The sequence below is a fragment of the Maniola hyperantus genome, chromosome 27 (genome assembly GCF_902806685.2).
Source record: "Maniola hyperantus chromosome 27, iAphHyp1.2, whole genome shotgun sequence".
NCBI lineage: Eukaryota > Metazoa > Arthropoda > Insecta > Lepidoptera > Nymphalidae > Maniola > Maniola hyperantus.
Window position 1 is genome coordinate 4,170,436 of NC_048562.1, and position 15,339 is coordinate 4,185,774.

At 39.3% G+C, this 15,339-nt stretch overlaps 1 protein-coding gene across 5 annotated transcripts in view; it reads right to left on the reverse strand.

Moving 5' to 3' along the window:
* Positions 1 to 15,339, reverse strand: part of E(Pc) (Enhancer of Polycomb) — a 79,079-nt gene continuing 63,740 nt past the window's right edge. For all 5 annotated transcript variants that reach the window (XM_069507855.1, XM_069507854.1, XM_034982638.2 and 2 more), the window contains 5 exons: positions 14,935 to 15,061; positions 12,980 to 13,396; positions 12,329 to 12,549; positions 11,464 to 11,744; positions 1 to 11,011 (listed from right to left, as the gene is read on the reverse strand). In XM_069507855.1, coding sequence (XP_069363956.1) covers positions 10,867 to 11,011; positions 11,464 to 11,744; positions 12,329 to 12,549; positions 12,980 to 13,396; positions 14,935 to 15,061 — 1,191 coding nt within the window. In that variant the 3' untranslated portion in view covers positions 1 to 10,866. The remainder of the gene's footprint in view (positions 11,012 to 11,463; positions 11,745 to 12,328; positions 12,550 to 12,979; positions 13,397 to 14,934; positions 15,062 to 15,339) is intronic.

Here is a 15,339-nt window from a genome sequence, read left to right on the forward strand (position 1 = left end):
TTGAAACAGAATCGTCGCTTTATTCAGCAATTTCCGGTTGAAAAAAAAATATAATCAACAAAAACTACACTGAAATTCTGAACATGACTATTTTTACAAACAATTTACAGCGATTTTTGTTATACATAATAAGTTTTGCGGACGTTTTGAACGCCCCCCGCTTTACGCCACAGATAACTAAATAATAATAATAATTAAAAAAAAGTTATATTTACATTAAAAATAAAGTACATCGCGCACGCGTGCGCGTACGCAGCGCAGGCCCAAAGATAGCTAAGGGAAAAATACAACGCCATCTATCGGGAGGCGTTCAAAACGCCCGCGTTGCCTAATCTATGAATCAGAACTTATGAGGTAAACATTTTTCCTATCCACTTTACTAAGCGTATGTTAACAGCCCCAAAAATGAGGCCAATTTTTTTTTACATTTTTTCCCAAATTTGCAGCCTTTTGTACAGTATATGATACTTACTAATTATACATGTATAGACAGACAGTTAAAACCATTACATTTTTTTTGGTCGCGAACGCTTTTTTTTCAACACACATTTTTTGTTAAGAAAAAAGTGTACGGGATTTTTTATCGATTGTAACAACAGGACATAGTTTGCGTAAACACGAATGATATAAGTTTCGCATATAGTATAGCTATATTATTAAAACCCCAAATGCGATTAACTTTATATTACATAACCACAATAATTATTATTTTAAACATTTTGCCCATATAAGTATTTTTTTTTGTGTTAATAATTTCTAATTAGAAGTTTACGAATCGAAGTTTATTAATTTCCGAAAAAGAAACTACACTTTAACATTCATTGGTGCGTCCTGCATTCAGTTGAAGGTGCAAACACACTGTTCTACATTTTTCTCTTAGCTAATTTAAATGGTGAACTATCTACTCGGAGCTACGCGCTTTGGCGGCGCGACATTCTTGGTCCGTCCGTTGTAAAACAAGGAAACCAGGAATAGTTTCGTTCAGTTACTTTAAAAATAAAATGTGAGCTGTATGTTTGAACACTACAGTACTAAGGTAGAAACCTGTTAATTATCGCTAAATTATTATTTTTTAATTAAAACACTAAATTACTATTTTTTAATTAAAAAATTTGGAAAAATTCATGATCGCCAAGTTACCAAATAACCCCGCAGTTTTTTCACTTTTATCACGGTACCATTGTTAGTTCGCGATAAGAACGTTCTATGCCATGACTAGCTGTTAACCATTTAATTCAGCTTAGAAAAACTAAAAAGTAACACCGAATTTGTCAATCATCAAGCCAGAATGCGTGTAAACACTAAAGTAGTCTGAATGCACCTTTATTTAAGGCGAATTGCGTAACTATTCAAGATTATTTGAAATAGGCGTCTCGTTTTTCCTAGAAAAAGCAGAAATTTCTTCAAATATTAAAAGCATAACGAGCGATATTAATTCGCCTTAGTTTTTCCTTGTTTTGTTTTTATCTACATTTCCTAAGTGTAAGCGCTAACACGATTGTTCTCTAAATTCTACATTTACCACATTAACAGTAATAAATTTAATGAACCAGAACTCTTCACAAACACTTTTGCTTTTTAATTTTTTTTACTGATTTTTTTTGAAGTGAAAATTTCTTTAGTGCCGTTGTGATTTGAAACCCAATGAAACGAAATACCGACACATGAAAGAGACAAACACATCTACTTATATATAGAGAGAGAATGAGATAGAATACATAGTAGCCCGTGGTCTTTCATATTATTTCATACTTTTAAGTTGCGCATTAAGTTGCCGTGTGAATGCGCAGTTGCAGTGCAAGATAATGACAACAGCGCCATCTATATGTAATTTGATAAATTAAAATAATTTTATCAAATCACATTCTTCGTGAACATATTTTAATTTATTTTAGTGATGTAACCACAGATTCAGGGTTTTCGGATTTATTTATTTACTTGTGCTATAAGACCTACCTACCAAATTTCATGATTCTAGGTCAACGGGAAGTACCCTATAGGTTTTCTTGACAGACACGACGGACAACAAAGTGATCTTATAAGGTTTCTTTTTTCCTTTTGAGGTACGGAACTCTAATAATAAATAAACCCTACAAATTATCCTACTCCTGATAGTCTGCATTTGTCTCTATGTTTAGTTTTCTAAAAAGTTTCACTTCTAACACGTCATGTTTTTTTTTTGTTTTTCTCCCGACTGCGCCAGATAGTAATGTTTTTGGTTTTTACAATTATTCAAGTAACTAACGTATGTAATGTAATATTGGGATTAGTAGAAAACAGTTCCAAAAATACTCGAAAATTTCGTTACTCTCACTTTGAATGTCATAATCAACAATAAGATGTGACCATACTGGCCTACTTTTGTCCACACAAAATGGGAAATAAAAATCGCTAGTGTGGTCCTAGCCTTACCGATAGTATCCCTTGTTTAAAACAATCTCTTTGTTCGTTAATTGTAGTTTCTTTGACAGTTATTTTTTTTCAAGTTTTCAAGCTATTAGTACTAATTCGGTTGTAAACAAAACTTGATTTTACTAAATTAATAGCAGGCCTAGTACAGATTTGTACTATTCGAAAACTTTTATAGATTTCGTGAGTTTCGTTAACAATCTGTACTATACTACAATAATGCACCCAAACTAAGGATAAGATATAACTTCCGCCATATTGTGACGTCGTAGCTAGAAATATACTTTAAATCAATATTTTCAATAGATTTTGTTTTGTTAAATAGGTAGAAAAAAAGAGATTTATATTCAAATCATATTTTTTAAAGTGATAGTTGACAAATATAGGTTATTGGCTTTTCTGTTCTTAGTTTGGTCGCATTATACCGATTTTTAATTAAGTACACGATTTTTCTCGATGCCAAATATCGTTTTTGAAAACAATAAAAACTCTTACAGTACGCGCGGCGAGAGTTTGGCTTTGACCGTTATTGCGCAGAAATCAGAAATTGGGTATCAACGGGCAATTAGTGGGGTGCGGGGCGGGTGTGTAGGCGCACGCGGTGCTCTGATTGGCGCTCCACTGCTCCAGTCGTTCCCTGCCTCTGTTTGTACAATCACGTTCACAAGTGAATTGCTATTTTCGTTAATTGTTTATTATATAAGAATCTGAATAGCACTGCTGCTAAGACTTTTTTTTAATGTTAACTTTTGTATTTAATAATTATTTTAAGTTTTCTTTTGTTTGTATGTACCAATTTTACATGTATCTTGGAATAAATAATTTTATTAAAAAACAATTATTTAGAATTTTCATCGCTGTCTCTGTAAACTTTAAAAGGAAATAAACATTTTATATAAGTAAAATAACTATCAATAGTTTTAATAAATGAAGAAGTTTATCTATTTCGTATTATTTTCTAGCATTATTACCACTGTACATGAATTTTGACCCACTCAAATATCCAACCTGGTACATAAAAAAGGAAAAGTATTGTGTGCGTGACAGTACCCATGCGCAGTAATCCCCTCCACCCGAAGGTCAAAGCCAAACTCTCGCCGCGCGATCTGTACTAAGACTTAAGAAAAATTGTGTACAACCAAACTAGTACAATTTTTATGCTTTTTTATTACAATACAAATAACTAAATTAAATTCAGTTTCACAAATTGAGAAAAAGTTCGATTAAAGTTCGAAGTTTTAACTTTAAAATCACACACAGATTTTTACACTCTTATACCATATTCTTTATATAGGAATATTACAGGAAAGTTACAGAGAATATATTTATTTGGCTATGGAATTATAGATGCTTGGAAAAAAAAAGTTCGAAAGTGGTTGATTTGATTTATTTTATAGTTCCCTAAGATTTTCTTTCAACTAAGTCATTAACTATACAATAATGCATACATACTATGATACAATGAATATAATATACAACACAATGTGATCGCAACTAAAATTTTAGACTATTTGCATCTTTTTCTTACCAATGTAATAAGAAAAGGATGGAAAAACTCAATTTAAAATAAAACTGTCAAATTTCGTGACTTAGGTGCCAGTATTGAGCATAGTATTTACATTGAAAGTATTAAAATTCATGTTTCACCTTTTTTTACCCGACTACCGCGAAGCCAAAAGGGAGGGTTATGATTTTGGCAGTCTATGTATGTAAGTCTGTTTCTATCTATGTATGTTCCACTGTAGCGGCTGAACTACTGGGCCGATTTTGATGAATGAGGTGTCAATTGATTTATTGTTATGGTCCGGGTGACATAGGCTACATTCTCAATGAACAAAATCAATATGGCGGATGTTTTTTTTTTTATTCATTATAGGCAAACGCTTGACCGCAATCACACCTGATGGAGGATACGCGCAATATACCGCCCGCGATATGTTGCACCCAAAAAAGTAGACGGTCTCAATTTTTTTTTGCTATCGTATTGTCTAAGAAAATAGGAGAAAATTTTGAGTTCATAAATATAAAAACAAAACAGAAAAACAATTTTACTATCATATTCCAGCGTTTATTAAGACGATCGCAGTCGGGTTTTAGGCTGAGGTCTATAGAGCGCACTTTGATTATGCTCAGACTTAAGATTGAGTTAAAACGAGACAGATTTATGTGAGAGATATAGCTCTGTCTCGTTTTAACTCTGTCTTAAGTCTGAGCTAAGTCAGTCTTAAGACAGAGAAGTCTACTAAAAAAAATCTAAGTGGATCTTTAAATGAACGCGGACGAAGTCGAAGGACAAAGCTAGTTTGTAAATAAACTTGACATGACGTATTTTAAAATGTAATTTTTTTAATGGCTAATTGTATGGTAAAGTTTAGTTTGTATGGTAAAAAAAAAGTTTAAAGGAATTGACCGAATTCCGAAAGGTTGGCGGTTCAAATCCCCACCCATTGAACTATTGTCGTACCTACTCCTAGCACAAGCTTTATTTACGCTTAGTTGGAGGGGAAAGAGGAATATTAGTCATGATTAACATGGCTAATATTATTTGTTTACTAGCTGATGCCCGCGACTTCATGCGCGTGGATTTAGGTTTTTTTAAATCCCGTGGGAACTCTTTAGTTTTTCGGGATAAAAAGTAACCATGTCCTTCCGCGGGATATAAGTTGACGCTGTACCAAATTTCATCAAAATTCATCAAATTCGGTTGAACGGTTGGGCCATGAAAAGCTAGCAGACAGACAGACAGACACTTTCGCATTTATAATATTAGTATGGATTTTTAACAAGTGACCCATTTAAGGATTTCTTACTTAGTTTAAAATGAAATTAGGTACCTAGTAAGTTTAAATTTTTTTTTGTGATTTATTATTTAATTTGAACGGCCATAAAGCCAATTACAATAATAAATAAACACTCTTGATATAACCACAAATTCATTACGGCAACTTACTGTTTTGATAAAATGTGAAATGGGCATATCAACAGATTTGCCATACAATTAGTCACTGTAAAAAAAAAATTATAAAAATGCTAAGCAAAAATGGGGCTTAAATCACTTTTTTTTTACTTTTCACTATTCATACGGTTCACTGGTCCGGCCAGCCATCTAATTAAGTAAGTAATGTAAAGGTAGAGACGTACTTATAACACGCAACGCGAACATATCCCAAGAAACGTGTGTCGATTTAGATACAATTACTAACAGTCCGGTTAGGTTATTTTGTAAAGGTAACCTATACACATTATATAATTTATATTATAATGTAATATAAATTATATAATGAAATATGTTATAATTATAATATGACTTTGTGACATGTTTTTTTAAAATATGTAAATCATGTTATGTTTTAGTTGTGTCGGGGGGCCCTGCTTTGCTCACTTATTGAAAGTTCTTTATGAATTCTAGACAACCTACAACTGTACGATATGTCAGTCAGTTAGTTATGCATATAGTCATGTTGTTAAACAATCACCACTACCAACATGATAGTATTGTATGTGAAAGCTTGCAACTGTTGCGCGATAATCACTAAGGGTGCTATCTGTAGAGCGCACTCTGACTTTGCTTAGACTTAAGACAGAGTTAAAACGAGACAGAACTATATCTTTCACATAAATCTGTCTCTTTTTAACTCAATCTTAAGTCTGAGCAAAGTGAACTCTATAGATCTCAGCCTAAAGAATCAATCCTGTCAAGAAAATTAAACTTCCCAAAAACACACTTAAAACCCAGAATGTGACGTGGTATCACTTTTTTAAAGTGATACTAGTAATGAAAAATGCTATTTTTAGATGTTATTCGATAAGCGTTGGCGTCGATTCGCGTCACATGTTACAAGTATGACTCCACCTTAATATTAATGTTATGATACACATAAAAACTATATAATACATTTATTACAGTTTTATTATATTACAATTGTTTTTTTTTCATACATTTATTTACTATATTTAATAATAATTAAATATTATACACTCAACGACGATTTATCGCAATTTTAATTTTTTGTTTAGTTTTTTTTTACATTTATGTAGAAACACATATAATCGCATCAGCCCATTCCTTGACCGCAGACCTTGACCGCACCTAATGCTAAGGCCACATTATATACCCCACACAATATAAGGTCGCCCTTTGTTTTTTTTTGGTGTATCCTGTATTTTTACTCTTTGTAATTTTGTTAACAATGAAGTTGTTTATCTTATCTAAATATATAAAAGGAAAAGGTGACTGACTGACTGACTGATCTATCAACGCACAGCTCAAACTACTGGACGGATCAGGCTGAAATTTGGCATGCAGATAGCTATAATGACATAGGCGTCTGCTAAGAAAGGATTTTTGACCCCTAAGCGGGTGAAATAGGGGTTTGAAATTTGTGTAGTCCACGCGGACGAAGTCGCGAGCATAAGCTAGTTATTATTATATGTGTCAAGCTTAGAGATAAGTTAGGAGCTATCCTTTTGTACAAGATACACAATGGTCACATACAGTGGTAGATGCATTCGAAAGCACTTGTGAAAGTTTACTTGAATAAAAAAGATTTTTATTTATTTATTTATTTACAAGGCTCCTAGCTTGGTGACACACAATACACTTTAGCGCCATCTGTTGATGAAAACAGCAGAAATTAAAACTTATTCCATTGAATCACTAGGCGACTAACAAAAATTAACCAACACGTTCGTTCGCTTTAATTTATTAGGCAGTAGGCACCTACCGTGGCGCGTCGCTGACAGTGTGGCCAACTAAGATGGTTTGCAATACGTCTGTCCACTAGGATCCAGCGGGGCGATTGTCTAAAACCTGCATCAATCATTATTACAATCTCAATTGTTCTGATTGGCTGAAATTGTACGATTCTTGTTGCAACAATGAGCAACAATGCATTGTGGCCAATAGTGAGCGAGCATTAACCAATCAGAGATGATTGCGATCGTGACATTGTAGCTGTCAAACAACCGCGGTAGGGCCACTTGTCACTAAGCGAGTAGCTTGGCTCTTAGCAATAAGCGAGGCTCTTTGTAATGTGGCCTTAGCCTAAGCGATCTTTACGAAGTGCCGAAATTAAATCAATCTATCCGTAATCTATTGATAACTCCATGTCAAAGGTACGATTTTAGTTCTTATTTTAAAAGTGAACCGTACTTTTGACATGACAGTTTACCCATAGAGTTAAAATGGCGCGTAAGGAGTCATTTTGCACGGACTATATGTGTTTCTGCCCTAACTCGCGTGAAAAATAATAATAACTAGTACAGAATGTTCGCTAAAAAGAAAACCTAAGCGCTTAATGCCAGCCTAGATGTACTGTTTTTTTTATTCCTTTACAAGTTAGCCCTTAACTGCGATCTCACCTGGTGGTAAGTGATAATGCAGCCTAAGATAGTAACGGGCTAGCCTGGATGCTCTATTTTTTAAATTCCTTTACAAGTTAGCCCTTGACTGCGATCTCACCTGGTGGTAAGTGATGATGCAGTCTAAGATAGTAGCGGGCTAACTGAATTATGCAGTACTAGATGATTTCTAAATAATTTTAAATTGCAACATGCGTCTTCCCTGGGCATCACGCCCGGAGACGCAGGTTTGAATCCTGCCAGTTCCGCAATTTTTGGTATGTATTTAAAACTAGCTGATGCCCGCGACTTTGTCCGCGTGGATTAAGGTTTTTAAAAATCCCGTGGGAACACTGATTTTCCGGCATGAAAAGTAGCCTATGTCACTCTCCAGGTCTTTAACTATACCCATGCAAAAAATCCCGTTGCTCCGTTGCAACGTGATTGAAGGACAAACCAACAAATAAACACACTTTCTCATTTATAATATGGGTAGTGATTATTTCGTTAATATAGTAGGTAAAACACCATAATAAAAATTATAAATAGCACTTGATGATGATCGCGATTTCTTTCGCGTGGATTTAGGATTGTAAACGGTTTGATTTTTTCAGGAAAAAAAGTGGCCCATAGCCGTGTCCAGGATGTGAGCTATCAACTGTAGCAAATTTTATCAAAAGCGGTTAAGCGCATGGCCCGTGAAAAGGTAACAGACAGACAAACACTTTTGCATTTTCAGTACAGTTATAATATTAGTATAGATTGTTGGTCGCGTTATATTTACAGACAGGATTTCAAATAATTAATGAAATTTAAAAAAAAAAAAAATTACATTCGGATTTTTCGTATCACTTGCGTCAAAACCACTCACTAACAGCCGTACTCAGAGTCGCTTAATCGTTACTTAAGTTTAGTCAAAACGAGACAGAGCAATATCTCATATAAATCTGTCTCGTTTTAACTCAATCTTAAGTAACGATTAGCGACTCTGAATACGGATGTTTGTGTCGAATTCCAATACTGTATTTCAATGGGAAGTGCCCTAGAGGTTTCTGAGAAAAAGAGCCTTTACAGACAGACAACAAACAGCATTATTGTTTGGAGATTTTCCCTCAGACTGGCATTAGCTTTTTTTTTTTAAAAAAAGAAGGTTTTACATGTATTAACTATGTCACAGCCACTTAAATTATTTTTAACGAAGCTTGCTTTAAACACTAAAATGGACCATATTCTTCAGGGATTAGCGTTTATATTTAAATGTAGCAATAATATTTCGCAAGAGACGTTATACCATTTTCTTTGCCATGTCGCAAGTTTTCTTTGCCAAGTAGCAAGTTATGTTTGCCAAGTTGCAAAGTTGAATGTTTTTCTTTGCAAGGTCGCAAGTTGTTAATCTTTGTCACAATCAGATTTCTTTGTCAAATCAGAGTTAATAACCCTTTATTTAATAGAAATTTTCATTATAATCAAATGTAATCAAAATGTACAATTCTAATGCAAAATAAGAATATATTTTCGAGACTTTTATATTTATTTTGAGTTTTTTTTATTTTAGATTTTTTTCAACTTTAGGTTTAAAAGTACATTTTTCATAATTAAATCACAGTAATTTTAAAAGGTTACAACTTACAAATTTAAATGGAAATTTCTATGAAATCCAGGAACGACAATACAATAATTTCTAAAATGTCAATTCAAGTACAAGTGATGACCAGGACGTTCTAAATATTAGACATTTTCTCCGCTCTTGGGACTATGTGAAGACTAGTCAAGAGAAGTTAAGTCATAAATTAGCAATAACATTAATAGACACATCAAAATCTTCTTCTAGAATCTATGTTGTAGAAGTTCTTCACATAATAGTGCACTTACATGGACAATTTTTTAAGCAATTGTAATATGTTTGGATCAATCTGGACTCTGGAGAAAGTGTTTTGCATAGCATCGCTGAAATTCTCAGGTATTGCTGGGTATTGCAGTAAATTGCTTCATGTGGTTGTGCCGTCATAATTGAAATTGCCTGGACTTGAGGTATTATAATTGCCCATGTAAGCGTATTGAATTCTTCTTGACTATTCTTATCTACATTCCTTGAACTCGTTTATAGTACAAGTCCCGCAAATTGCTATTGCGCTGGAACCATGTCTCATTAAGATCAAAATGAAGTCAAAATGACGTCATTTTGATGTTAATGAGACATGGTTCGAGCGTATATTTAAGTAAAAATATACCATCAGCTCGAAACTTTAGTCTAGTGCTGACGTCACTAAAAAGGCGGTTACGCGCATTAGCAATTTGCGTGACTTATATGAAATACACTTTCATTCTTTTCTGTATTCCTCAAACCTGTTGTTAATGGTATGCAAATAACTTTTTCTTGCCAGTTCTTCCATAAAACCCTCGAACTTGTTTACAAAAACCATGTTGTCTTGACGATTTTTCGCCACATCTCTTTAAGTTGTTTATGATACGAAATACGCTTTTTCTTACTAATCTCTTTCTTAATTCTTCTGTACCTCTTATAAACTTTTTTATGGTACAAAATGCACTTGATCTTGCCAATTCTTTCCTGCATCCCTTGAACTTGTTTATAGTACACAAATCCTTTAGTCTTGACGATTTTTCTCCACGTTTCTGGAATTTGTTGTTTATGGTACGAAATAAACTTTTTCTTGACAGTTCTTCTCTACATCCCTTGAAATTGTTTATAGTACGCAAATCATTTAGTCTTACTGACTTTTCTCCACATATTTTCAGGAATTTGTTTTTGATGGTATGAAATACATTATTTGATGGTTCTTTTCTGTATCCCTTGAACTTACTTATGGTACGAAATAAACTTTTTCTTGACGGTTCTGCTCTACATCCCTTGAACTTATTTATGGTACGAAATACAAATTTTGATGGTTCTTTTCTATATCCCTTGGACTTGCTTATGGTACGAAATAAACTTTTTCTTGACGGTTCTTCTCTACGTCCCTTGGTATGCAAATCACACTTTCTTTCAACTCCTCCTGCATGGCCCACACAGTTTACAGTTAGTGCTAGGGCACCACACGCAAGTGCAACACTACACTCTCCACTGACACTAGGGGTGCTGGGTTCGAGGCCCGGTTGTCACGTGACCTCCATCGGCAGCGTGTCGGTCGCGCGTCTGCGCACGCCGTTGGTCGCGGCGTCGTCGCCGTCTGTCGCGCCGTCTGCGCTCATGTTCGCGGCGTTTGATGACGTGGTGGGCGCGGTGGAGGCTTCGACGATTTCGCTGTAATATCAAACAATAAACTGTTAGCTGATTTTTTAACTGATTTTCAACGGGACCCTATTACCCAGCCTCCGCTGTCGGTCCGCCTGTCTGTCTGTCAGTGGGCTGTATCTCATGAACGGTAATAGGTAGAGTAGAAATCGCCATGTGAGCGCGATGTAAGTGTGCGATTTGACAATGCGCGAGCGTAATGTGGCGCGGGTGTAGTTGCCCAGTTGACGAGACGTGTTAGTCAGGGGAATGTGTCAGGGTGATGTGCCGCGGGCGTGACTTTGTCAGAGACGGGGCGTGGGCTTGACGGTGTCAGGTCATGGCGCGGCATGTCCATTTCAAAGTGACGTGGCGCGGGCGTGACTGTGTGACGTGGAGCGGGCTTGATTAGGTAGGTACGTGGTGTGAATGTGACTGTGTCAAGGGACGTGGCGCGGGCGTGACAAACGGAAGCCACTCACCTGCTGGGCGCGGGACGCGGCTGCGCGACGAGGCGGCCCTGCCTGGCGCGCAGCTGCGCAGTGGTGAACGCTATAGCTTGCACATTGGCGGACAGCGCCTGTGCACTGCCCGAGATGGCTATCTTCTGTCCCGCAGGTAGTTGCACGTTCTTCTGCAGCAGGTTGGCGACCACCGAGCTGGGTATGGAGGCGGTCTTCGACGGCGCGATGGTTATACTGGTGGAGGGCTCGGACGATGACCGCGCGATCGGTGCTGACACTTGTAGGGTGCGATTTTTTAACTGAATTGAAAACAAAACGCGAGTGTTAACTTTTTATGTTATGGATTTCGGTGACGGTTCCAGCGATGAAGATCAGCAAGAACTGTCGGGAGACGATCGGCAGCTGTCTCCCCCCCCCCCACCCCAGACACCCTCACAACGGGCTCTACGGGCAGCGGCACGCGCGGCCCGCAATCAAAGCCGCGGCGCGTGCGCGAACGGACTCCCTTGAAAAAGGACCCCGGATGGGTTCGAAACTAGTCGGGCTAACGTCGACTAGACACGTGAGTACAGCCAGGTAGATATTATTTAGAACTTTTTGTCATCATGATCAACCCATCGCCGGCTCACTACAGAGCACGGGTCTCCTCTCAGAGTGAGAGGGGTTTGCAGGCTATGCAGCTTGTACGATCTGCCTCCCGTCCACGCTGAGCGACACTCTGTGAGGTCGGGTCGTGGTCGCCACGTTTCCCTTCAGAGTTCCATCAAAAACGACTTGTCTTTTTAACTGGCTTTACAGCTCTGGGTTCTAGCCCTTTTGAGCGTAAAGGAGAGTGGAGATGGGGGGGGGGGGGGGGGGGGGTATCGATGTTTGTATTTCTCACCTGTATTTGATGTCTAACATGCGGCGCCCTCACAGCAGGCAATGCAGTTCGTACGATCTGCCTCCCGTCCACGCTGAGCGACACTCTGTGAGGCCTAGTCGTTGTCGCCACGTTTCCCTTCAAAGTACCATCAAACACGACTTGTCTCTTCTTAGCATCATTGAATGCAACGTTCGCTTTGACTGGAGGCGGCTGGCGTAGGACGTTGACTAAGTGAGGACCTGAACAGTACAAAGAAAGAAAAGGTGTTTATTTGGCACAGATATTGTATTCTTGGAGTATGGCCGCTATAAAAGCAGAACTTGCCGTGTCCCTCCACCGATAAAAGGCGCCCTAAGCACGTCCTTAACGATCCCGACGATCAAATCATGACCGAAAATGCTCCCTAACTCGTAGGGCTACATAACACAATTCAACCTTTTTACGTACAGACTGTCTGACCAGAAACACACTTTAAACAACAGACGCGACTAATTTTGAGTTCTTTAAGTGTGCACAACGTCGAGTAGCGTTTTAAGTGTGATATTCCAGCATCATTTTCCGTGCCCAGAAAGATAATACAAACAACAGACACGACCCGATTTCGAGCAATTTAGCGTCGTGTGGCGATTTAAAAGTGTGATTCCACCATGAATTACATGGGTACTTTACCTTTGCCGAGTTGTCCGCCTTTGATCTCGAAGAACTGCGCCACGGAACCCGGCGCGGCCTTCAGCAACGCCGCCGCCGGTGGCTTCGCGTCGCCCAACGCGGCCAACGACACCACCGCCGGCAACTGAGCCAACGAGCGGTTCTGAGCCAACAGCTGCGCGCGTTGGGTGTGCGTCAACGGGTGAGCGTGGAGGACTTTCAGCTTGCTCTGTGTGACGTGGTGCATTTGGGGGGTCACCACCACTGAGGGGTGGTGGTGGAGTTGCAAGGGCTTGTGGCCCAACGACGCGGGCGCCAGTTGGACCAACGGTGCGGATACCCGGCGGGTCGCGTTGGCTATGGAGACGTTGGTCACGGTGGTCGGCTTGCCCGCGCCCGCTGTCACGACGTTGGCCACGCTGGCTACTGTCGTTGACCCTGTAAATTATTAAAATACAAATTTTATAAGATTTGCTACCTGTTTTGAATTTTTTTTCTAAACATATGCTATAGTAGGCAGTGGTGTGCAGGTCATAGAGGCATTAATGCACTGCTTACCCCAGTTGTAATAGCTTAATGCATATTTTTCATTATGACCTGCCAGTAAACAGGTTCCTACCTAACTAATGCCTACCCTGGCTTCAAACCCTATGCACGCCACTGATAGTAGGGGAGCCCAAGAGGCTATATAGGGATTTACTCGAGCGTCGTGGGGACCTATTGGATTGTAAAGATTGGATGCTAAAAAGAAAAAAAAGGTTAAAATGATGTAATCTTTTTCACAAGTGGGGAAAGCGCATACAGGTTTTCAAAAATGTAAAAAAAATACATTCACAAAGAAATACTCGAGCGCTTTAGATATTAATATGTAGTATAAATGATGCGCCCACATGTTATTTTTATCGCAAAAATATCTATCTGCCAGTTTGCATGGTGGGGGTGGCTGTACGAAGGCGTAGATGGGGGCGCTCCATCTAAGGCTGCATTATCACTTCCCACCAGGTCTAATTGCAGTCAAGCGCGAGTCTATAAATTAAAAATAGACCTAAAAATATATTTTATCGAGCATGTCAGATACTGTGAAGAGATGTTAAGTGAATCCTCAAGTAGCTCCTCTTCAAAAAACTGACGATTTGGACGCAATCAAAAGTCATGGCCGATTTTTTAAACTTTGTAACTCTCCCATTTCCTTATGGCCTTTCACGCTCAAATTGTCAGATCAATGAAATGCACACTTTTCTGCATCTAATTAACTTACCTGACGCGCTCGAGTAAATCCCTAAATCCCCTCTTGGGCTCCCCTACCACTAGGACACTACTTGAATTAGTGGCTTTGCAACATTCAAGGGCAACCCACCACCTCCCATGGCCCCACCAACCTCGCGGTTATATGGGCCGAAACGCGGGAGGGCGCCCGTTCGGTACTTGCTCGGTGGCGGTGGCTCTTTCCCGGGGCGCCTTCTTGACTCCCTACAAATTCTTTCTTTCCTGTCCTTGTCCCTAAATGGTCTTTCTCCCCTTTCTGGGGCAGACGTACACAACACGCAGATCCCCGCGTGCCCCGCGGTCCGGTTCCTTCCTCAAACACCCACTGGTCCACGATCACGGTCCGAGCTGTTCCGCCTCTTGTGCCAGTGGTGCGCGAACTCCCGTAGCTTGCCGAAGTTTTCCGCCGAAGCAACGAGGTTCTGGTAGTAAACCGGACCCTCTTCCTCGCGAACAATCCCGTCCAGCAGGGCGCACCGGAGGTCCTCATACAGCGCACACTCCCACAAGACGTGGTGGAGGTCTTCCTCCGCCAGTCCGCACAAACAACCACCACTCTCCACAAGGCACATGCCATGCAGGCGCTTGTTGAAGCATCCATGGCCTGTCAGGATCTGCGAGGTCTCATAGTCCGGTGCGACCCAGGTTGCCCTGAGCCGACCGGCCACGTCCGGGAAGAACATTCAAGGGCAATGAAGATAAGCACTCACCAATTTCTCTATGCTGAGCGTTATGAACGGGCAGCGCGACGGCTGTGAAGGGCCCGTTCTGCAGCAGGCCAACCACCGTGCCGGCGCTCGAACACGCCCCCGTCACGCTTTGGTTCTGTAGGCGGACCTGGAAGTGTTATCAGTACCCTTATTATAAATGCGAAAGTGTGTTTGTTTGTTGGTTTGTACTTCAACTAGCTTATGCTCGCGACTTCACAAATTTCAAATCCCTATTTCACTCCCTTAGGGGTTGAATTTTCAAAAATCCTCTCTTAGCGGATGACTACGTCATTATTTTCGCTATCTGCATGCCAAATTTCAGCATGATCCGTCCAGTAGTTTGAGCTGTGCACTGATAGATCAGTCAGTCAGTCAGTCAGCCAGTCACCTTTTCCTTTTATATAT